Source organism: Heloderma suspectum, chromosome 3 (assembly GCF_057233095.1).
Source record: "Heloderma suspectum isolate Gila_16-S chromosome 3, 16-S_ref, whole genome shotgun sequence".
Lineage (NCBI taxonomy): Eukaryota > Metazoa > Chordata > Lepidosauria > Squamata > Helodermatidae > Heloderma > Heloderma suspectum.
Window position 1 is genome coordinate 109,895,727 of NC_139460.1, and position 23,963 is coordinate 109,919,689.

General features: G+C 43.9%; 2 protein-coding genes across 4 annotated transcripts in view; both read left to right on the forward strand.

Moving 5' to 3' along the window:
* CLTRN (collectrin, amino acid transport regulator) overlaps positions 1-7,515 on the forward strand; it is a 34,951-nt gene extending 27,436 nt beyond the window's left edge. For 2 of the 3 annotated variants that reach the window (XM_084844131.1, XM_084844129.1), the window contains 2 exons: positions 1,120-1,314; positions 6,233-7,437. In XM_084844131.1, coding sequence (XP_084700257.1) covers positions 1,120-1,314; positions 6,233-6,392 — 355 coding nt within the window. In that variant the 3' untranslated portion in view covers positions 6,393-7,437. Of the gene's footprint in view, positions 1-1,119; positions 1,315-6,232 lie in introns of all 3 variants that reach the window. The other variant, XM_084844128.1, reaches the window with a different exon arrangement.
* An 8,912-nt stretch (positions 7,516-16,427) lies between these two features.
* Positions 16,428-23,963, forward strand: part of ACE2 (angiotensin converting enzyme 2) — a 41,331-nt gene continuing 33,795 nt past the window's right edge. Inside the window, exons 1-2 of the mRNA XM_084844132.1 lie at positions 16,428-16,777; positions 22,735-22,893. Of these exons, the coding sequence (XP_084700258.1) occupies positions 16,595-16,777; positions 22,735-22,893 (342 nt within the window). The 5' untranslated portion in view covers positions 16,428-16,594. The remainder of the gene's footprint in view (positions 16,778-22,734; positions 22,894-23,963) is intronic.

Sequence of the window (23,963 nt, forward strand, 5' to 3'; positions counted from 1 at the left end):
TCATCCTCAGCATCATTCTGCCTTTTTACAGTGATATAAAAGGTGCATAAGATCAAAAGAATACAATATACAATAAAATACAGCCTAAAGGATCACATTTACAACAATCTAAGCAACTGTTAAAACAAACAGCACTTAAAGGCAGCAGCAGATGCAAAAATAAATCAGGATCTTAAAAAAGCCAGCCTGTATAAAATTGTCTTCACTGCCTGTCTAAAAGCAGACAGTCATGAGACTATGGCTGCCTTTACGCTAAAGAAAAAACCTGCAGTCCTCCTGTTGTGGAGCCTTTCCGTGTTTACAGCGGGCTCCCAGATGGCGATCACATGATCACTGAGGGGGGAAGTTTCTAATTTTCAAGATTCCATAGAGATCAATGAAACAGCACCATCTAGTGGCTGTTTTAATAGTGTAACAATCTGACTTGGATAGTTCATTATTTCCGGATCTTTTTGAGATGGAATAACCAGGAAATACCTCTGGATGTGCCCTGGAGGTTGACGACGTCATGAAAAGGACCTGCAACTTCCATGAGTGAGCAATCTCAATAACAGGATAAAAGTTCCATGTGAAGAAGCCCTATGTGTGCTTCTATTGGGAAACTGTTTTAGATCATGGGTGCCACAGCTGCAGAAGCTGTCTCCTGGGTTCCTGCCTGCCTTATTTTAAATGGTGGCAGGACCTAAAGGAGGGTCTCTGAAGTGGAATGAAGATCTAAGGCAGGTTCATATGGAGGGATATGATTCCTGAGACATTCCAGTTCCAGAATGTTTAGGGTGTTAAAGGTCAGAGCCAGCACCTTGAATTGAACCCAGTCCCAGAAGCAACTGGTAGGCAGTGAAGGTGATACAAGATTGGCCTAATATGGTCTGAATGGGCAGCTCCCATCAGAATCCTTACAGCCATATTGTGGACCAACTGATGATTCTGAACCATCTTCAAGGACAGTCCCATATCAAGTGCTACATATTGCAGTCATCTACCCTGGATGTGAAAGATGCATGAATGACTGAGGCCAGGTCATTATCCATTCCATATGCTCAAGACAATAGCAATCTTCTGATTTCTTGCTTTTATATTTATTTTGAATTACATGCCATACTTTGTATCTCTTTCAAGGATGAACAGAAACCGAATCAACAGTGCTTTTTTACTAAATGACGACACATTGCAGTTCTTGAAAATCTCATCAACTTTAGCTCCACCAGTAGAGCACTCTGTGCCAACCTGGCTGATTATATTTGGTGTTGTTCTTTGCATCATTGTGGGTGGAATTGTTTTTCTTGTAACATCTGGAATCCATCAACGCAAGAGGTGAGCATCGTGTGTTTTCCTATGCTGTGTCGGTCCAGAATTACAAGGCTGCTAATCCTGTACATTTGTTTGTTTTCCTTGCTTCCTTCTTTGCTTAAAATATTAAGGATGCCTTTCCATCTTGCCATCAGGACTCCGAAGGCAGCTAACAACAATTTAAAAGCCAGAGAGGACCAAGTTTTAAAAGGAAATGGCAGCTAAAACAATTTCATAAAGTCAAGAGAGAATAAAAAATCTAGTACTGGGCATGCTGTAGGATTTCAAATGGGCCCTAAAGATTTACCTGATTATCTCAGCCTATAACTGAGTCAGGATTTCATTGGGTGCCATATATATTGGGTGACATATAGGGCATCTCTACACCTCCAGTTTATTGCACATTCATGATTGGCCATCTACTGAATTGTGCGGGTCCATTACATGATACTGTCATTGTCCAGTCATTTCCAGCCACCTATCCCGTGTTTTCCTCAAATGGAAAAAAATGTGGTATTTTTCCAAATACGCACAAATGGAATGCCATGACCTCCCCGTGTATTTCTCCTTTAGTGTGAATGAACCGCTGTGTGTTGGTGGTTCTTTTGGGTTGTTGGGGGTGCGGTCATGATGGCGAAGGCAGTGACAATGGGCTGTGTGGCGTGTCACCTTCCCGCCCCTGTGCCATTTGGGGCCCTCACCATTTTCGACCTGCAGCGTTCTGAACAAGGTGGCAGAGCAACAGGTTGGCAGAGTGGCGGGCCGGCCTTGCAACCTGCCAGGACTCCCCCAGCCCCGCTGTGCATTCCCAGCAAGTAAACAGCTGAGTAAATGGCAGAGATTGTCAAAAACATTGAACAGGGAAGCAGGGCCCCTGGGGAGATCATGGGTGGGGGGTCTGTCTGGGTGTCAGCCCCCATCTACCCATAACGTGCAATGGGTGGGAAAGGGGCAGGAACCAGGGAGGAATTATCACTATACCCCAAGCACATGTAATGCTTCTTTGTGGAAAGGTGGCGATGCCTCTGAGCGGCATCACCACCCCCATGAGAAGGAAAGAAAAACATGGCAGGGACAGCCATCCAAAGAGAATGACCCAGTCCTGCAATGATACCAGATGGGGAAAGAACCGGCATTGATGTGGAATTCTCCACCCGTGTGATGGAGCCCATAATGGTTAATTTAGATTTTACTATTGTTTTTATAATGGTTTTATTGCTTTTTGTGGTTTTACATTTTGTAAACCACCTTGGGAGGGTTTACGCTAAAAGGCAGCTTATAAATCTTTTCAGTAAATAAAAAATGAAAATAAATGCAGAGGCAGTACGCTGTAATGGGACGAAATCTCTCCATTAACCCTATTATCATCACGTGAACGGGTTGTGTGAACTCGATGTGCAAGCTGGCCCCTATTTTGGGTCACCCCTTACAACAGGATTTGGCAACATGCGGCACACATGCCCACCCCCCGGGGGGGTTTGCGGCTCCCACCACCACTGAATTTGGCAGTGGAGTAGCAAGAAAGGGGCACACTTTGTTTTAAAGAAAAGCATGGGTGTTTTTTTTACCACCAGTGCTCTGCCTAATTTGTTCCTGCTGCTGCTGCAAATGCAAGGGCAGGGGTGTGGCCATTGTTGCTTCTGGGGGGGGGGGATTGGCCCCCAGAAGTTGCACACCTCTGCCCTACAGTGAATCATCACAATAAGATTTTATCTTGTCAGATTCACATGACGACTGTTTTGTGCTAGCATTGTGCCCATCTCACTTTATATTTTCTCTCATAAAAGTGAATGGCTTCCATAGGCTTCTGTGGGAGAAAGTTATGGGGGCTGGTGTTTGGGACTGTTGAAGTAGTCCCAAAACTTTCCCCTGATAATGGTGACCTCAGTGTCAGAGAAGAAAGGGGGCAGGTCCCTCATCTTCCTTGAATGTCAAAAATGGAAATCACAAATGTGTACGGCAGAACTGAGAAGAAGAAGCAATGCATCTGATCTGGGTGTGACCTGCATACAGTAACCCATTGCCTCTCCACCTGGCAGGATATCCTGGGTTTGTATACTGCAAACAGGAAAGGATGGTACATCCCACTAGAAGCCCAATCTAGGCAGCTGATATGCTAGGAAACAGGCATATAGAATATATATCAATTGCCTATCATGCTGAGGGGTGGGGTGAGCTTTTTGTCCTCAGGCGTTTCCCTGATGAAGTACACACTCGCTTTCATCACCTTAGAGTGCATTCATAACACTTATAATGTGCAAGAAAATGTGCAAGCTTTTGAGATCTCCAGATCTCTTCAGTAGGCAAGATGATACAAAAACAGCTGTGTGTTTGGGGGGGGTGGATAGAAGGGGGAAAGGCTGAGCTGATGTTGAAGTCATGATGTCTGCATAGTCAGAGTCATAAGATGAAATGGGGAGGAGGGTTTGCAGACATTCAAACCAGGTTCTACCAGGTGATGCAATCTTTTCAGTTTCACTCTGGAGCTGCCCCTAGGACTGCTAAGAAGGAGAAAGAAGCAAGCAGTGGTTGATACCCATTTTTGAAAATATAAAATCCAGCTGTTACTCAGAACTGACTCCGACCATCCTGGCAAAACACAGAGGTTCCTTGATGGGTGGAAAACAAGTACAGAGAAATTAGGACATCTTTATATTAACAAACCTGGAGATAATTTTAGCTGCTGAACTAGTTTATTAAAAGTCAATACAAGGCAAATTGGGTAACTTTGCCTAGTAGTGAGCAAAAGAATAAAATCGTGGTTGAATGATTTTGGGCGATTTCTAGGAGACATGAAAGTGAAGGCACACATGAGAAGAAGGCTTCTGGAGATGAGATTGTATAAAGTCTATATTGCAATCAAGGAGAAGCCCTCCCTGTCATCTATTTTTAGCCAATCTCTACATCCAAGTATTTCCAGCAGAACAATATACTTTTATGGCTGTTGATATTATGGATATATGAATCCTGACTGAGGTTGTTACAGTATGTACTATGGGGTTGCAAAGGTGCTGTAGCGGACCTTTGAGTTTGTTATCTCCCCTAAGTTGCTGATGCCGCATCATATATGAGGTGAGAGGATCTTTCTCGATGAATCAGTGGCCCTCAAGGTCAAAAAATAAATCTTGAAATACACAGAGCAGAGATGGTTAACTTGCTCCTGCTAGTCAAGATGCACTAACACAGTCATGTTTTGTGGGGTGAGGACCAGCTAAAGGCTCACTGCTTTCAATGTAATTGTATCAAAGATGGGCTACTCTTGAAAACAAATTGAGTCAAAGACGTGGTAGTCTTTATCATTTGCAGAATAATCAAATGTTTAACAAGAATGTGTAGTTGTGACAGAAACAGTAAGGAAAGATCAAACTATAAATAAACCTCATTTTTGTTAACATTGAGAGGAAGAGAAATGTGATAAATTCTCATTCAGGGAAATGCCCTGCTGCATCAAACAACAAGTCCATCTAACCCAGCATCCTGTTTCCTGTGTGGTGGCCAGTTAAATGCCCCTGGAAACTCACAAACAGGGTATAGAAGTAACAGCTGTCCCTCATTGCTTGTCCCTACCATCTGGTGCTCAGAGAGATACGAAATGGAGACTCGGTTTAGCTAAGAATTGTGACACATTACAGAACTCTGCAAAGATAAAGCAGAAGGAATGGGCTTTTGTCTAGTGCAGTCATTTCAGAGCAGGACAAATGGCCTCGCTTGCCAGCTCTTGTGCCTGCCACAGGAGGGTGAGGCTACCCTCCTCCTTACCTGAATAGGTGATGGTCTAGGCTTGTTTGTTGTCTGGGTGCTCTGCAGCCCAGGCCCTGCTCTTGGAGCCAATCAGCTGCACCTCTTGGCTTCCTGGGGACTGGGCCTTGGGTCAGGCCAAAGGGGAAGCCCCTTTCATTTGGTCTGCTCCTGGGCTATTATTTTTAGGGCAGTATTTTCTAGGGGTGTCACAGATGTTTTCATCAGTTAAATGATTAAACCTGCATAAATGTGCTTTGAGTACAAATCATAGTTCTGAGGAGATGGTAGAGCGTATTTCCTTGTTTTGAAAATGATATGCACATGTGTCGCAGCAGCGGCATCATAGGAGAGGCATTCTCTCTCATGTGAGAACAAAGGAAGGGATGCCTCTTCTAGGATACTCTTTTAGGATCCCACCTACAGTTTTTAAAGCCTTTGTATTAAAAATAATATTAATCAGCTGCCTCATTAATCATGGTCACTTTTTTCATCAATCACAAGATTTTAGTCAATTAATCGAACCAAGTAGTTGACAACATATTACAGCCCTAATATTTTCCCTTTATTTTTTTTCTTTTACACTTTGCTATGTTGAGCTGCTCTCCATGGAGAAGTCAGCGGTAATCCTGGGGTGAAAATTCTGTGTATCACACTGGGGAAAACCTTAGTGAAAGGTTAGAGAAAACCTTAGAGATTTGTTCTTCAAACATTCCATTAGTTGTAATGTTGGGTCCAAATTTCCCTCCTTCAGTTGACTTTTAATTTTTCTTTCTGCATTGTACAAGCCTTAAAACTTTTCTGTCACACTCTAGGAGCAGAACTATATATTCAGAACTATCATGTGCTACATCCCTTTCTGGAATATACCATTTCAGACTGAGAGAGCGGGGTTGCATGTTTGCCTATTTCTCCACTGCAAAATGTAGAAAGAAGAAGGGTCCTAGCCTTCCTTCCAGCATGCTAATTTTATATGTGTGGAGGGGTTGCTTTTGTTCATTTTTTTGAGAGAACCATCGAGTATTTCCCCCCACAACCTGCAGTCTGAAGTAGTACAGTCCAGAAAGGGCTGTACCATGCAATATATCTACATATGTACTTTGGCTCTAAGCTGAATTTAGGCAGGTTGAAATGATCCTTGTTTTGTGTTTCTCAGGTCATGCATTCTGATGACAATCACAAGTTTATTCTCTTCTCTCTTCAGATATAACAGGGAGCCTGAAGAAACAGAAGGTTTAGAAGAGAAATGTGAAACAGCCATAACAATGGAAAATGGAATTCCGTGTAATTCTTTAGATTTAAAAGCTGGTCAGATTAATGGAGTCTACACGGCAGCAGATGACGAACGGTTCACACCCTTATGAACTGTCTCTCAGTCCCATTGTGAGACTCTGCCCTCGTCTTATCTAGCCATTCATGCTAATTGTCAAACAAGAGAAGAAACTTCTGTACTTTGCATTTTTTCCTTTGGCAAGGCCCTTTGATAAGCATGCTCATACACACACACACACACACACACACAAATCAGTTCTTATCAAAATGTTCTCCATGGAAAGGTCAACTATAACTCCCAATGTTAAATGTTCTTTGGATGCACCAGAGATTTCAGGCAAAGACTATTTTGCAGTAGGTGCCTTGTTATAATTATGTAGTTATCCTTTATCCTTTATTTTATTTTCCCGGCCGTGGGGTGGGGAGGGTATGAATTGTATTATTCCACTATATTCACTAGCAAGCCAATCCTTGAAGTGCAGTGGCCATAAAATTGCACTTCATTGGGGCCTGTGAGAAGTTGATGGGGGAAAAGCATATGTTGCACTTAGGCTGTGTTTACAAATGACAGCTTTTCCAGAGGGCTAATGTAGCCACCACGGTGCGTTTTTCACCCCTCCATTTTTTAAATTTCCCACCATGCTCTCTGTTCATACTGATTCTGCAAATTTTTGTGGAGCGTAAAGAAGTAATGGGCAGGGATGGATGACGAAAGAACCAGCTTCCTGGTCCCGACATTGCTGCGATAGACTAGTGTCTGCTTTGGTGTATCTTTTATGAGCACTCAGAGGGTCAAGAGGTGGAGGCAAGCTGAGATATTCAAAGAAGGAATCACAGGTAACGAGGAAGCAAAGGCAGCTGAGGTACCAATGTTCACAAGAAATAAGTTGGAGGAAAGCATGGTCAATAGCAGGCCTGTACGTACGTGCCTCTCAAACAATTTCCTTGTATCTCTGCCCCTTCATACATTCTGTGCCTGTTTTGTCCTTTCCAACTGTAAATCCCTTGAACAAGGATTGTCTCTTCCATATGTCCTGTGAGTGATGCACCTTGAATTTTCTGGACAATGGCTAAAATATGCCATTATTTAAAAATAAAATTAAAAAGTCATCTGAGCTTCTTAAATTCAAGAAGCATAAAACAAGCATGGTTCTCATAATATGGCGTTTTCATTGTGGGGTTCTCTTATGAATGAGTAAAAGCTCTTGATATGCTAAGAAATATTCTAGAATCAGAGGTGAGATTAAGCCTAGTAGGCCTTGCTATAGGCTCTTATCTAGTAGCTGCCACCACCCTACCCCCTTCTTTATACCCAAGCAGGGAAGTAATACGGGGTATTTACAAACAGTCAAGAGTTAGCTGGCACAGGTCTCTTCCTTTCTGCATACATGGGGAATCAGTCATCATAGCTCACCCAAGCCCATAATAGTTCTGAAACTAAGAATAAGGTACTTGCTTTACCCTGAAAATTATTGCAGAAGGTATATGAACATAAGAAAGGTCCAGAACAGTCGACAGAGGACTAATATGGTGACATTTTTCTTGGACTGAGTTCTTAAGATATGAAAACTATTGCTGGAATGCTTTGAGCATATGCTGGGGTCGGGGAAAACTTGTTCCCTTTTCCTGACTGAGATCAGGATCTACCCTACTGTCTTCTGTAGTTGCTTCTGGCTTGTACAGTTCGAGCTCCTTCGTCCTTCCACATCTTCCATAGGGGATGAACGTTCCCCATCTGCCACTGTAGAACTCTCATGAACTCTAGTAAGTCTTTTGCATCAGAAATCTTGGTACTGTTATTGGATGAGTTCAGGGTCTAACTGCAAGTACAGATAGCTTTCCAAACCACTTGCCTCTCATTTGTTATATTAGATCAAGCTGCTGAAATTCTTGGCAGTCAAGCGATGCTTGAAATTTGGGACAGGCAATGAATGAGTCAGGAAAAGAATTCAATGCATACCAAAAGAAACATAAAATAGCATTCTGCTATTTTTTATTTTTATCTTGAACACAGATGTTAAGTTGCTTAGGTCACAGTGCCTTACTTGACCTCCAAACATATACATGTTTAATTGGTAGTTAATCCTATTGATTTCAGTAGGGCGCACCTCCAAATAGATATGCTTAAGACTGCATCCTTATAGCACAGTGCTGGACATGTCTACTCAGAAATAAGCCCCATTGACTTACTCCCAGGTAAGTCTGCATAGGATTGCAGCCTTAGAATGATAAAGAACCCGTAGTTAACTATTTAGTCTTCGATGGATCGGGAACCACTGCTGGGTTGTTGCCTGACCTAATGTGGTTTGCAAGAGCAGCACTACCACCACACAAATATATGGTAAAAAATTAAGAAGTGGGTCCCCAAATGCATGCTGGGCTAAAGATGGGTCCCAGATTTGAAAAGACTGAAGACTGCCGACAAGATTACAGAGTGCAAAATAGTGTTTCCACCTATCTTGGCAAAAACGGTCACAAGCAGGTTGTGTCCATGGAGCAGTCACTGAACCTGTGAACGTTAGAGTGAAGTCATGGCCTCTCATGGAGGAGCTGCCCCAACACATTTATGTAAGTGGTTCAACAGTACTTTGACTAAATCTCATACATTTCCTGGAAATTGGATATTACACTGGAATGAACAAATAGCTCTTTTATTGATTTTCTCTTCAGAAGTCGGGACAAAGTATTCAATCCAGTCCAACAGTTCACTGATAATTTACATTTTTACTATTATTAGCAATTAAAATTTGTAATAATATCTCTAGAGATCTGATACAGATTATTTATTTGGGGCATTTATATACCTCCCTTCATCCCAAAGATTCTAGGGTGGTTTGCATAGTACATTTCAATAAAATGCAAATAATGATCAGTACAAAAATAGTAAAACAACAATACACTATTTAAAAAGCAGATAGAGATCTAAACAAAAACCTGGGGAAAAACAGTTTTGCTGGCACCAAAAGGAGTGATTATCACCAGTCCCAACCATTTGTTGTAATTATGTAATTAATTTAAGCTTCCCATTTGAGTAGTCTGGGAACATAAATTCCAAAGGAGACATAAGTCTGCATTCCACTGCTCTACCCCTTTCTGTTACATTGCTAGTGTTTTACTTCCTTCCCCAATTGGCTCCTATTTTATCTCTCTTTCCCATTTCAAGGCTCATTTCTAAAGAATAGTGCCACTTGTGTGCTCCACTCCCTTCCCTTTGGAAATTATAAATGCATGCAGTGGCCCTGCCTTTCAACCTAGAGGGTTTCCAGATGAGGCTTTTATTGTGCACTCACCCTGCCTCATAGAATAATATACAGGGATCCAGAGCTTTTCTACACAAGGCATTTATCATGCGGTCCTGGAACTTCCAGGAGGTTGCCATTTTAAAAATGGCAACCTACAAGGAGACGAGTCGCCACATGTTCAGGCCTCAGGAGATGGTGGCGGTGGCAGAGAAGGCAGCGGCGGCGGCGGAGAAGGTGGCGACAGAGGGCAGCAGTGGCAGTGAAGGTGGTGGTGGTGAAGGCAATGGCTGCAGTGGCGGAGGCCCAGGTAAGGAGCTGGGGGGTTGCGCAGGGGCATCAGGGGGGGACCCAAAGCGGGGTTCACCATCCAACCCCTCTTCAGGTTTGGGGCCTAGGCAGGTTGAGGCCCCCCCAATCTGCCCGAGCTGAATTGGGCCCACCTCAGAAGCCACAAAGCAGCTTCTGAGCTGGATCGGGGGGTCCCTGAACAGCCCTATTTTTTAGAGCAGGGAAAATGTGGTAACTGCCACCTAGAGGTTATGTAACAGAAAAGCAGGAAAGGAAATGCTCTTTGTGTAGTGCTCGGTAGGGCTGTTCACAGACCCCCATGATCCGCTTCAGATGCTGCTTCAGTTCCGCCTCAGACCGATTCGGACCCCTTCTGCTTCAATTCGGATCCGAATCTGAAGTGAGATTCGGATATCTGGATCACCTGTTTTGGGTGTTTTCCCATTGACTTGCATGGGACAACAGAAATGATCATAACTTTTTTAGTTTTTATGATACAGGCATGCATTTGGGGACCTCTCCACCCCCCTGGAGAGGAGGCCACCTGCAAAATATCAGACAGTTCGGCCGAGTGGTTTTTGTCTTACACAGAGTTGAAATCTGATGTTTTCCACAGAAACTCTCAAAGCAAAGAGCTGTAACTTCTCCCTGTTTCCCCAGATCTGTGTGAAACCTGGGCTTCACCCAGCCCCGCTCCAGGGCATCGCACCCTCAAAGCCCAGGCTGTTTTGACCACTGGGTTGTGTGCTAGGTGCTGGGGAAATTTGAGTTTTTCCAGGAAAACTCCCAGAGCAAAGAGTTGTAATTTCTCCCTGTTTCCATGCACGCACATGACACCTTGTCCCCTCCCAGCCCCCCTTGCGGGCATCGCATGCCCCAAAGCCCAGGCTGTTTGGCCCACTGGCTTGTGTGCTAGGCACTGGTGAAATCTGAGTTTTCCCAGGAAATCTCTCCAAGCAAAGAGCTGTAACTTCTCCCTGTTTCCAAGCACGCGTGCAACACCTTGTCTTTAATTTATTGTTTTATATTTCATGTTCTTTTATGGAAGGCAGGTTAACTTCAAGAAATACAGGACAACAGCAGAGGTGATAAGAGAAGAGCCAGGAGCAAGCAAACAATAAAAAAACCTTTCTTTAATTTCTGGTTGGGGAGGATCAATACAGAGAAGACACAGACAGTTCATTTCAGCGTGGGGGTGGGGACACACCAAACACTATACACAGAGGCTGTTATCATAGGCCTTTCTTTAATAATTTAGAAAGCAAGAAAAAACTAAATGGTTAAATATGACTTTAAAAGGGTGGGAGAACATGCCCAGAACTCAATGTTTGTTTTTAAAAATCGAAATAAGACTGGGTTTTTTAAAATCTAAAAGAGACAGAGTTGACAGACAAAAGCAACAAGGAAATAGAATGGAGAAAGCAGAAGTGAGGGTCAACCTTAAACAACAAATGCAGCCTTTTCTGGAGTCCAAAAGCAACATAAAGAAACACAGGAATGGCGGGGGAGGGGGAGTCATAGCAGCAATGAGCGAGGAAAAGCTATGTTAGTTTGAAAAAAAATGGAAAGGACAGATGAATATCTCTAATACAAATAACAAACAAATCGGGGTAGAAAGAAACAAGAGAAAGTGGCTGGAAGGGATGCAAAGACACTGTCCCAAAAGGAACGGTTGAGCAAGGAGTGAGTGAATGATCTCACTACAACCAAGCAGTTTCCTTTTAATTTAAATATTGGGGAAAGACTAATGGCAATCAGAAATGAAGAAACAGAAGAAAATACTCCAAGAAATGTACATGCGCACACACACACGATCATCTACCCATACACCAGCCCTCTCCCAAAGACACAGCTAGCGCAATAACCAAATGCAGCTTTTTGCCAAAGTATATATATCCCCTTCCTCCACCGCTCTCTCTGATTGGAGATGGCTGAGAGTTCCTATTCACCAAAGCACACTTCGTCCTCCTGCTGCACTTGCTTTCCCAACTCCCGCTGCCTTCCCCAGGCCACTTGCCTTCCCCCTCCCTCCTCCTCCTCTGCCTCCTGCCCCTCTGCATGAGCTTTCAGAAGTTGATACATTTGGGAGGCAGCCTGTCTGGACTACTCAGGCATTAAGTAGAGCTCCGAATATACAAGGCGGAGGAGGCACTTCATGGGGGGGGGGCTTCGCCTCAGGGTGCCTTGGTACTGCTCTGACCCGCTTCATATCACAATGAGTTTGCTCCAAATCAGCCCAGTTCGCCTCGTTATTCGGGCTTCATGACGAGGCGGTGCACAGCTCTAGTGCTCGGATCTCAATTCTGTACTGAAACCAAAAGCAGATACAGCACATTAACAGTCTCATGTAGAAAAGCTCCCAGATAATGACAGCTTCTATATGCAACTCTCTGGTGTTTTCCCACTGCTTCTTCCATCTTTTTCATTAGGGCTATGCACCACTTTGGCTCCGGATCTGAATTCTGAGCCAAAGCGGGCCAATTCAGAGTGCCTCAGTCTGAATCTGAAGTGGGTAGGGATTGGTCTGAAGCAGTATGAAGCAGGTCAGATCAATCTGAATAGCTTTGGAGCACTTTGGGCTGATGAACACAGCTGTCTGCCCAGCCACACGAGCCCTCTGCTCCTTGTCTGGACCTGTGGGAAGCACCCACAGCCATTGCCATCTTTGAGGGGGTCCTCAAAATTTTCTTTTAAAATGATGACTCTTCTTCCGGAAATTAAATGTTGCATAAATGGCAGCTGTAAGGCCATCATGTATGCAACATTACAAGCATAAATGGGACATTTATTGCTGCCATTTATGTTACATTTAATTTCTGGAAGAAGAGTTGCCAGTTTAAAAGAAAATGGCAACTCCCTCAAAGATGGCAATGACTGCAGGCACTTCCCACAGGTCCAGGTAAGGAGCAGGGGGCTTGCACAGCTGGGTGAGGGTGGGCCATGGGGCTTGTGCAGCCCCCCCCCCAATTCAGATGTCTGAACCTTGCTTCGGATCTGGAGCCTGAAGTGGGTTGGACAAGGCTGAATCGGGCTGAGACGGGTTGGGGCAATTCGGAAGTTCCAAATTGGCCTCCAAAGTGGGTTGGGAGGGTGTCCCTGCACAGCCCTGTTTTTCAAGCCACAGAAAATCCATTAAGGAGGGTGTGAAGAAATACTCTATTTTTACCTGGTTGTTTATGTTTGTATTCTGTGAGTGACCCCTGAGTAAGGTTATAATGTAACTGAGTAGGCCAGAAGCCTGGCTTTGCTACTGTGTATGGGGCGTAAACAGTTATGGCTGCCTTGGTTATGGTTGCCATGGAAGGGAGGTTTTAAGCCTGCCTTCCCTAACCTGGTGCCCTCCAGATGTGTTGGAGTACAACATCAGCATGCCCCAGCCAGCCATGCTGGGAGATGTAGTCCAACACATCTGGAGGGCACCAGGTTGGGGAAGGCACCTAAGGTGACAGTTTGAAAAATGACCAGGGAGAAAAGCTGCCTTGTTTGTAAAGGTACCAGATGGATAGTATAGTACAATTTGGATTGGTCAAGGGGTCAACACATTTCATAGTTAGAAGGTCCAAAAAGAACATAATTGTTCAGAGGATATGGCCAGGAATTTTTAAAAAACTAGTTAGTAGAGGTTCAGTTAGTGGAGTTAGTAGTAGGTTGACAGTTGGAGAGAGTTGGCTGGAAGAGATCAGGGGGCCAATCTACACTGCCAATTTAGTGAGGTGGGGGAGCAGTTTGGGGTCGTTTGCAACACATGACATTGTCGCCAATCCACAGCAACCCTGCAGATTCCCTCTGGAAAAGATGCATTTTTGCAGAGCGCTTTTAGTCTATTTTTTCCCTTAATGAGGTTCCCATGCGGTTCAGCTGTTGTGTGCCTCTCATTCCATCAGATTAAAGCCAGCATGATGGGCGTGCCCAGGAGTGTGTCTTCCACATGGCTGTGACCTCGGTCAAGGGGTGGGGCCCATGGGGCCCTCCCTGTTTTCCCCCACTGTTGTGCTTTCCACCATTTCATGGTAGCCTGTGCAGATACAGGTCAGGTTATTGTACTTTGCCATTCACTGTAATTCATTCTTCTTTCCTTCTCCACCCCTCCAAAATAAACAATCTGGGTTTAGCTGCCTAATTTTCTAAAATCACTAAATCTCTAAGGCTCTAAATTACTAAACTTCCAAAATCCCCAAATCATTAAATCGCAAAATCGCTAATTTGCTATAGTGCTAAATAGCTATACCGCTAAGTTGCCATACAACTAAGTCGCTATAGCACTAAATCACTATACTGCTTTAGCAATATGATGACGTACTGTGGCTCTGTATGTGTGATAATGTTGTGGTTCCATCTTGCAGTAGGGACATGGGAGTCTCATTTCTGTGGAGATTGGCAGGCTGCGGAGACTGGCAGGCTGGCAGGCTGTGGAGACTGGCAAGCACACTTATTGGTGGGATGTAGGGAAACTTCCAGAGAAAAGGCTCTGCTCCTTTTCTCTGGCTGCCTGATATCCTTTACAATACATAACATTTCCTGCCCCTGGGCAGGGGAAAGAGGGGCGCGGGGACCAAGCCTCTCATACGTGGTTGATGATGTTCATTTCAACTGGCGGGACTCCACACCCTACCCCAAAGTAAGGCGGATTAGAGTGCAGTATATAGTCTTTTTTTCCCAGCTTAGTGTGCTGCTGATGGACCGAAGCCGATTTCAGAAAAAAGTGGAGAAAAGCTGAAAGCAATTCTTGATGTATTTCCCTGAAGATGGCCCCCTGGTAGCTGAAGAGATTAGAGCTCTGAAAGGGACAATCCTTCCAGGCTGAGAGGACCCTGCTGGAAGAAGCCTTTCAGACCAGTGCTGGTAGCTGAGGCAAGCAGGAAGCTGTGCAAGAAGCTTCAAGCAGGCAGCAGAGCACAGTGCCAGAAAGTTTCAGGAAGAGGTCTGACCTGATGAAACATCAGCAAATAGTCCCTGAAACATCTTAATCATCCTAATAGCCAGAAGCAGCAGGAAGAGTTTGAGGCAGAGGAAAACTGTTGCACAGCATCTGTTCCTGGTTGTAAGGGATTGGGTGGATGAAGATTAGGGAAACCTTGCCTGAGGGAAAAGCTACTGAGATCTTCTTTTTAGCTGTCGAAGACTCTCTTACATATTAGGAATTATAATCAAGCATATTTAACCTAAGTACGTTTAAGCAATCTCAATCTATTATTTTAAAGGGGACACGTATGACCAACTGTATAACTGGGAACAGAGAGGGTGTTCTTTTATTGTAAAAGTCCATATATATTGCAATTAAAGTATACAGCAGAATAATAAAAAGATACTGGAGCAGCTTAAAGCAGCAAATAACTTGTTATGTTAGTCAGTACATAAAGTGTGTAGAAATTGTTTTTATGGAAAAGAACAAGGTGTTTCTTTATGAAAGTGCAAAAAAAATGGATTGTTGTGAAAACCTCTCAGTTTTGTACAACTTTGAGGAGCATTGTTTCCTTCTTTTCTGAATTACATGAATACCAGTGTAGAAAGCTGCCCAGTACCAGGAAGTTCATGATGCATTGTTTGAAAATGTGTGCAATGTATGGGGAAAGAGGCCTAAGGAGTCTGTCATGACAACACTGAATAAATGTCTTTTTCCTAAGAAAGGATGGAATTAATGATGTCCTCCTGGAATTTACAGTGCTGTCCTGCTACTTCTTCTGGGCAAAAGATATGGTTTGTTTGTCTGTTTGTTTAAAACATTGATAACCACCACCGCCCCATCTCAAGGAGGCTAACAAGATAAAACAATAAACTAACAATTTAATACAACCCTTACAACATAACAACAAAACACTCAAGTAGCAGCAGAAAAATAATGGAATACAACAGCGAAATTACTTAAAAGCAATTGACAGTTAAAAAAACAAAACATTCAGTAAGGCAGAAATTCACTGCCCAAACGCCTTCCTGAAAAGGAAGGTTTTTATTAACTTGTGGAAGGCCATGAGAGAAAGGAGATGGGTTCAGCCAGAAACTTTCCCTGGGCAAGAATAGCAATTATATGTCTGTACTATAATGCACTGTGCTAAGAGATTCTGCAGTGGCAGTGATGAAACACTGGCTGTAAGTAGCTCTAATACCACAAATAGATAGGGCAGACAGAAGGTTGCTTTTATCCTAGGGAAGTGTAGAAGAGCAGTGGCCCAGGAGGAAAGGAGGGGTCTCAGCAGGACAACGGAAGCAGGACTGCAAGTAAGAGTGGTCCAGAGGGAAAGAGAAAGACAGAGGGTGAAGCTGAGAGGGAAATCTGGAAGAGGGGAATCACACAGCCAAGTGTCTGAGGTGAGGAACACTGATGTTCACATGTTGATTCAGTACAGTCAGTCAAATCCTTGGGTGTACACCTCTAGAATTCTCATAGGTCTGTTAAAAAGAATTCACAAGTTCTCAGCTCAGAAAATCTGACAGTACAGATGATAACTAGCTGTATCATTGACAGGATGCTGGGGAAATATTAACTATAAGTAAAAGCCTTTCAAAAGAAAGCCATAAAATACTACAGGTAATTATGTTTCTCCAGAGTTAATTATTTACTTTTGCTTACTTGACTTAAAAAAATCCCGCCTCTATTCTAGATTCTGTCCTTTTGCTGGATTAAAACTATAAAATACCCAGCAAATTGGATTCTCCCTCTTTTCTTATAGCCAAGCAATGCACAAACGTTGATGAGACAAGTGCTAATAAGGAAGCCTTCTTGAAGGAACCTCATTCATCTGGAGTTTCTTGGCCCAAGAGGAAGGATGTTGGCCCGTCTTTGCCTTATTTGGAGCTTAGCTCTTCTGGCTGAGGCACAGGATGACACCGAACGGGCTGCCCAATTTCTGATGCAATTTAATCCCCGTGCAGAAGACTTATCTCATGCAAGTTCACTTGCTTCATGGAACTATAACATCAACATCACGGAAGAGAATGCCAGAAAGATGGTGGGTACCTTTGATAAGTACTTGCTATTAACTTAAGAAATGAAGATGGGAATTAAAGTAAAACAAGATATTAGAAATAAATTGGAATGGTGAATGAAATGAAGAACACAGCATCATTAGAGAGTAGGTTTAAACAGTATATACTGGTCCAATACTTACCAACATTCTGAAGCCCATTCTGTGACTTACATGGAATGAGATTTGAAACACAATTCAAGATGGACAACAAAAATGAGTGTTTTCCTGAAATAGCCAGAGCAATCAGCAATGAACTAAGTAGGTCAGGTAGAACTTTATGATTTTCCAGAGTAGTTCAATTTCCCCAACATAGAAGAAACCTGTATTACCCAAAGTACAACAGGAATCTCAGCTGTAGTTTCCTGCTCCATCTTTGCTTCTCACCTTCTAATGCCCCGGCACAAATCTCTCATACTGCAATCACAGCAGCAGCAGTCCAGGAAAATCCAGCAAATGATACTCATGACTAAGGCCATGCAGATAAATACGGCTTAAATTGGTCATGAGTCATTAATTGCAAAGTCAGTCCATCCCATTGCTTTCAGTGGGAACTATGCAGCAATCCTTAGTGTGGTGGAAGGGGAAATCCACTGTAGAGCCACTGTGGCTTTCAGAGCCCTGCCGCCTCACAAGCAGTCAGGGTGGGGAGTGGTGGGCAGATTATTACAGCTTTCAGTCCAGCAGCTTTCCCCTTCCATTGAAATCAGTCGGAGAGAAATTACTTATGTCAGCCAGAGGCTGGCATAGATAAAGAGCCTAATGTTGGGGCCTCACAGGGGAACAGTGGATCCAAAATCACCTCCTCTTTGTTCCTTTTGGGGACCCACAGCTGGCAGTAGCTTTCCACAGGTGTAACTCAGTAATCTGGGGCAGATGTGCCCCCCTGCCAACAGAGCTCCTCTCTGCTGGCAGAAGCACACCGCCACCCCATTCTAAACCCTTCCAGCCAGTGCATGTGGAGGTTAGGATTGAAATGTATGTATGTATGTATGTATTTATAGCATTTGTATCCTGTTCTTCACCCAGAATAATTCCCAGTAACTCCCCCCCCCCATTAAAGACAGGTCCTTCCCTCAAGCTTACAATTGAAAAGACCCAGCACAAAAGGAAAACGAAAAGAAGCACGCTCAGGCTCCTGTTCTTAACATTGCAAAGTTCTTATAACAACCAGCTGGGATGGAAATGGACTGGTCACAGTTCAAAAACAGGCTGTGAGCCTCCAAGAAATAGAAATAACATTTGCTGGGTTCTGCTGCCCAGCATCTCTGCTTCTTAGGGTTTTACCTTAGGGTAAAGAGGTTTTTTTTTAATGTTGGTCACCACATGTTTCAAGCAAATTATTTTAGGTTTCTGTTTTCAGAAAGCAGTGATGCTGTTTTGGAACAAATTAGCTATAGCGTAACCATATTATCAGACCGCGGTGGCTTAGTGGTTAAGACGCTGAACTGCAGACTGGAAGGTCGGCAGGTCAGCAGTTCGAGACCCAAGTGCTGCGTGACGGAGTGAGCTCCCGTCTTCAGTCCCAGCTTCTGCCAACCTAGCAGTTCGAAAGCAAGAAATTGCAAGTAGATAAATAGGCACCGCCTCGGCGGGAAAGGTAACAGCGTTCCGTGCACCTCAGTGTTCAGTCATGCCGGCCACATGACCACGGAAGCGTCTTCGGACAGCGCTGGCTCTTCGGCTTAGAAACGGGGATGAGCACTGCACCCTAGAGTCGGACATGACTGGTTGGGGACACCTTTACCTTTTTAACCATATTATCACCACCATCTATCATCATAAGTCACTCTGAGCCCTTTAAAGGCCATCCACCCACCCATAAATAAATAAATTAATGGGGCATGAACCCAGTCCTCTTCTCTCTTGAACCAAGCACAGTTTCTTTCAGTTCTTTAAAAATGGGAATTGCATTTTATTACATTCATTTTACTAGATTTGTGTCACCATTTATGAACAGTGTCACTATACTTTCAGTTTGGAGTGAGCTTTGTATCTCCCAGTTTAATTTCTAATTTGGAATCTCTGTCTCTATTTGACATAAATCAGCCTTAGTTTTGCACATTTTTTTCTCCTCCTCATGAAATAGCCTACCATGAGTGACACACATTTCCATTTTAGGCTCTTCTGTCCAATGAATCATACATTCCTGCTTCAGTTGTTGATCCAGACACTGGAGCATCTTTTTCTTCTTTATTGATGATGGAAATGATCTCTAATGGATGCCTGGCACATATGATATGTAGTACGTTGATAATTAATATATATCTATTAGACGTTAGCCTTTTAAAATGACATTAATGGCTTTGGACAGTTATCCCTCCATATTTTCTCCCTGACTGATCTCGTGATAACCTGAATTGTCTTTAGATGGATCTTTGTTGTTATTTAATGTTTTTTGGGACATGAGTCACATCCCTTCCAGCCATCAGAATGACATGGCAAGTGAGACATCCCCAAGATTCTTTAGGATAGTGCTGATATCAAGTTAAGGGAGCCTTCCCCTACTCGACACCCTCCAGATGTGGTCAACAACAACACCCATCATCCACAGTTAGGCCGTGCTGACTGGGGATGGTGGGAAGGCACATCTGGACAGTGCCAGGTTTGTCAAGGGTGGCTTAAAACATAGTCAGGAGGTTAAGATGAGCAGCTCCAGAGGACACTGAAAAATAGGCACCTCAAATTATTTGCTTAAAACATCTAGTGGCCACCTTCAAAATACTCTACAAAATTCCAGGATTAACTAAGAGATGTTGGGCAAAAAAGTTAGTCATGAGTCACATAGCCATCTGCCATCAACTAAGTGCAAGAGTCAATCATGGGCCACGGACACATGGATAGAGAGCCCAGCCACTGGATGCAGCCCTTCCACAGCATGGGCAAAAGACTGCCTTCATTTCCCCACTTCCGGCTGGTACCTGGGGGACCAGTTTTTCCCAGATTGTCACCATTACTCCAAGAAAGGTGACAATTCTTTCATCTAGCTGAGAGCTTCCCTGTCTCCTATTGCCAAGATCCATGAAACAAAAGCCAGCCTGCAGCAAACATAAAGACTGGAGGATAGCTGAGATTAATACAGCTCTGCATTATACAAAAAATACAAGTGGGACCTATGCAAAATGTTGCAATGTATTCTCAGGACAGTTAAAAAACAAATACACAGAACAGGTAAATTGATGGCAGTGTGTACCTACAAAGCTCTGACATCATGGGCTTGGACATTCTTAATAACATACTCTTCATTCCCAAGCAGGTTCTTTTAAGTCCGGTTATCAATGCTTGACATCTAAAAAGAGGGTGGGACAGGGAAAGCCTTTATGATTATACTCAGGTGACAAAAATGCCCTCAGTCTATGCTCAAAGGTACATTCTTATCAGAGCTGGCCCTATCATTAGGCAGGGTGAGGTGGCTGCCTCAGGTGGCGGAGAGGCTGGAAGGGGCAGCAAGGTGTTGAAGGACAGTGCTGTGTGTGCCAGGAGCTCTTCCCTGCATCCCCTAAGCTGGCCTACTGCCCTCAGGTGCTGTGGAGGACATCATGTTAAAATCAGATGTAGATGGAATGGGGTGGGAGCATGAACTTGTCCTTCACCTCAGGTAGCAAAATGTTTTGGGCCGGTCCTGATTCTTCTTATTTTCAAAAACAGAATCTGACAGTTAAATGGAGTCCTGTTGACTGAAAAATCAAGTTAAGCAAACTGGTTCACACAAACTGTGGCTGTATGTGTGCAGGGTGGGCAAAAGTAGCTTGGAATATATTGACTCAGCCTTCTGAAAAACGGTTATGAAATGGTGCGACAATATTATTATGCAGAAGTAACAAAGGTCCACCTGGTACAGCATTTTGTTTCCCAAATGCCAGCTAGAGGCTTCTGGAAATCTTACAGCCAGGACACTTGTTTCAGGGTGGCTATTCAGACACTGGCAAAAAAGAGGAAGCGTATCACCAAAAGAGGACAACAACTGGTAAAACATATGCATATTTCTATGCATAGGTGCAAATTTAGAAGTAACAACTATAATTTAAATAAAAATGCAGTATGTTTCCCCGTAGTGGAGAAGACTGACTAGGCGACCTACGTGCCTGCTCAGGCCTGTTGTCCAGGTGCAGCTGATGGGCAGCTTCAAGGCCCCTGTGCTCCCTCTTTAAAGACTTAGATTTTAAACCAGACTCGGATCGGCCACCTCTTCAAACAGAGGATGATTCTCTGCCAGCTCTCTAAAACACAGGACTGTTTTGTAAAATAAAGGACACCTGGCCACCCCAATCTGTAAAGTAGGACACCTAGCTACCCCAACCTATTGTGGGTCCCCAACATCTTGTACTGAGAACTATACTGTCTCTGAACATGGACGTGAAAACCTAAGAAGAGCTCTGCTGGATCAGATCGAAGGTGCACCTATGACAACATCATGTCTGTCACAGTGGTTAACAGATGCCTCCGGGAAGCCCACAACAAGCAAGGGATTGTAAGCAATAACCTTTCCCTACCATTGGCCACCCCAAGCAACTGGTACGCAGAGGCATACAGAGGTTTCATTTAGTCATGTGGCTAATAGCTGTGGATAGACCTGGGTTCCATCAGTTTGTCTAATCCCTTCTGAAAACCATCTAAGCCAAAGTCCATCACTTTATCCATGGCAGTACGTTCCATTAATTAATTGTGCATCGTGCAAAGAAGGACTTTATTTTGGCTGTCCTGAATCTACTGACAATCAGTTTTATTGGGTAATCAAAAAATCTAGCCTTAGGGGAGTGGGGGGGGGGGGCGGAGGAAATCCTGTATGCACGTTCTCCACATTATATGAGTTGTATCCAATTAACCCCTTCTGCTGATGGAACAGAGAGGGGGTGATTTCCCCCTCACTGTTGCAGCTGCCTGCATGTCCCTAAAATCTGTTCTGGAGGTTTAGGGGACCCTCCAGAGCAGATTTGGGGGTTGTGGGGGACTTCAGGGGAGGACAGGAGGAGAAATCCTGTTGCACGAGTGGAACTCCATTAGTATGACATTGGATTTTGTCCAGTAATGTTATAAACCGATACTTTGTGTGTTCTCTCCTCTATCATCGTTATTATTAAACCAAAAAACCTCATACCTGTTAGCCATTCCTGCTACTTAACATTGTCTCTGCATCTTTTTCATTGCTCTTTTCTGCATATTTCTAGTTCTATTCTTTTGGGATGGGGAGACCAGAATTATGCACATTATTTCAAATGTGACCACATCATTAAGTTACATGAGGACATTGCAATATTGGGTGACTTATTTAAATCCCGTTAAATCTCTCGCATAGGATTTGCTTTTTTTACTTGACTTTTCATGTAACTATCTACAACTTCCACCAGTTCAGACCCCTTCAATGAAGTCTGGAATTATATTTTGTCCCAATGTGCATCTCTTTACACTTGAACCTCATTTGCTGCTTTATTCCACCACCACCCCTCTACCCCAATTCTTTTAGAGCTCTTCACAGTCAGCTTGGGTTTTCACCACCCTACACCATTTGGTGTCATATGCGAATTTGGCCACCCCAGACCCCACTGCTTTTTTTTCCTATGATAATAAAATAAATCCATCTCATGGTAGTGAATTATGTAGTAGGTTTCATACAACAAGTATTGCTGGATCTGATCAAAGTTTAATCTAATCTGACATTCTATGCGCGGGTGCTTCCAGACAGAGGGCTCCTAGTGCTATCAATTGCGCAGCGATTCCATCTTTCCCGCCTCCTTAACAGATTTTCTGTGGTAAGAAAAAGGATGGAAGAAGCAGTAGGGAAACATGGGAGGCTTACAAATGGAAGACAATAACATCAACACCTCCTGTGAAATTCTGTGGACGAGGCAGGGTGATTGCACAATGGAAGGCTCATCTGGAAGCACCCCATGCTCCATTTCCTTGCCGATGAATAATTCAGAATTCTAATGCAACTTTTCCAGAATGAAGAGGGTGCCAAATGGTCAACATTTTATGATGAAGCCTCCAAAAATGCTAGTATTTTCAATGTGAATAGCATTACTAATGAGACCATCAAACTCCAGATTCATTTTCTGCAGAACAAAGGATCGTCAGTTTTGTCTCCCGAAAAATACCAGCAAGTATGTCGCTAAATGTCTGTAGGCCATTTCTGTGTCAAAATCATTCCATTAGGTGGTGGTTATGCAGTAATTCTTGTACATCATTCATCCTGGCGACATATACTAAACTCTGACATTTTTACTTTTGCCGTGAATGTAAAAGTGGATAAGAAACTTATATGAGCTCAGACACATTTCTATATATCATGGTAAGTCATGCTGGAAAACCACAAACCACTCATTCTGCAAAATGATACTTTCCATTTCTATTTCAGCTCATCATTCCCTTAGGGCGCAATCCTATGTATGTTTAGACAGAAAAAAGGCCTACAACTCCCAGCTTTCCCGACAGCCTTTTTTCTGTCCAAACATGCATGGGATTGGCCCTTAAGGGTGCAATCCTATGGCTGCTAGTCAGCAGCTAGATGGGCATATGATTTGACCTCCCCCACCCCACGCCGCCTCGCAGGCAGTGTGGAATGGCCCTGCACTCCGTGCTTGGAAGAGGAACACGGAGCGGTGAAAAAGGGGCGTTCCGGGGTGCGTTCCAGGGCGGGGAAGGTGGAAATGCCGGTACGACATATCCAACATGTCGTCACGTGTACGACACATCCACTTCCCCCACTCCGCCTTCCTGCGGCTAGACAGACAAAATCAGCTATCTAGCCACAAATGCACGGTGGCTGAAGCGCGGAGGGGACAATCCCCTCCACGCTTCTCCTGCCCCACAGTGGATAGGCAGCCACCTCCAAGTTTGGAGGCGGCTGCTTATCCTGGTAGGATTGCTCCCTCCAAGGCTAAAAGAGGGGGTGGGCAACTTTGGAAGCCCCAGAGGCCAATTTCCAGCCCCCATGCCTCACATGGGCTGCACACCTGCTGCCACTGCTGAATTTGGTGGTGTGGCAGCAGTGGCAACCCCCCCGCTCCCGGCACGGTTTGCCACCAAAATTTATCATCAAACTCCCACGGAGCCTTTGGAAGGCTTAGAAAACAAGCTGATTTTGATTTTCTAAGGCTCCATAGTGGTTTGCTGATGAATTTCAGCAGCTAACCACCCATGTTTTTTGGCGTTGGCAGTACGATGAGGACCA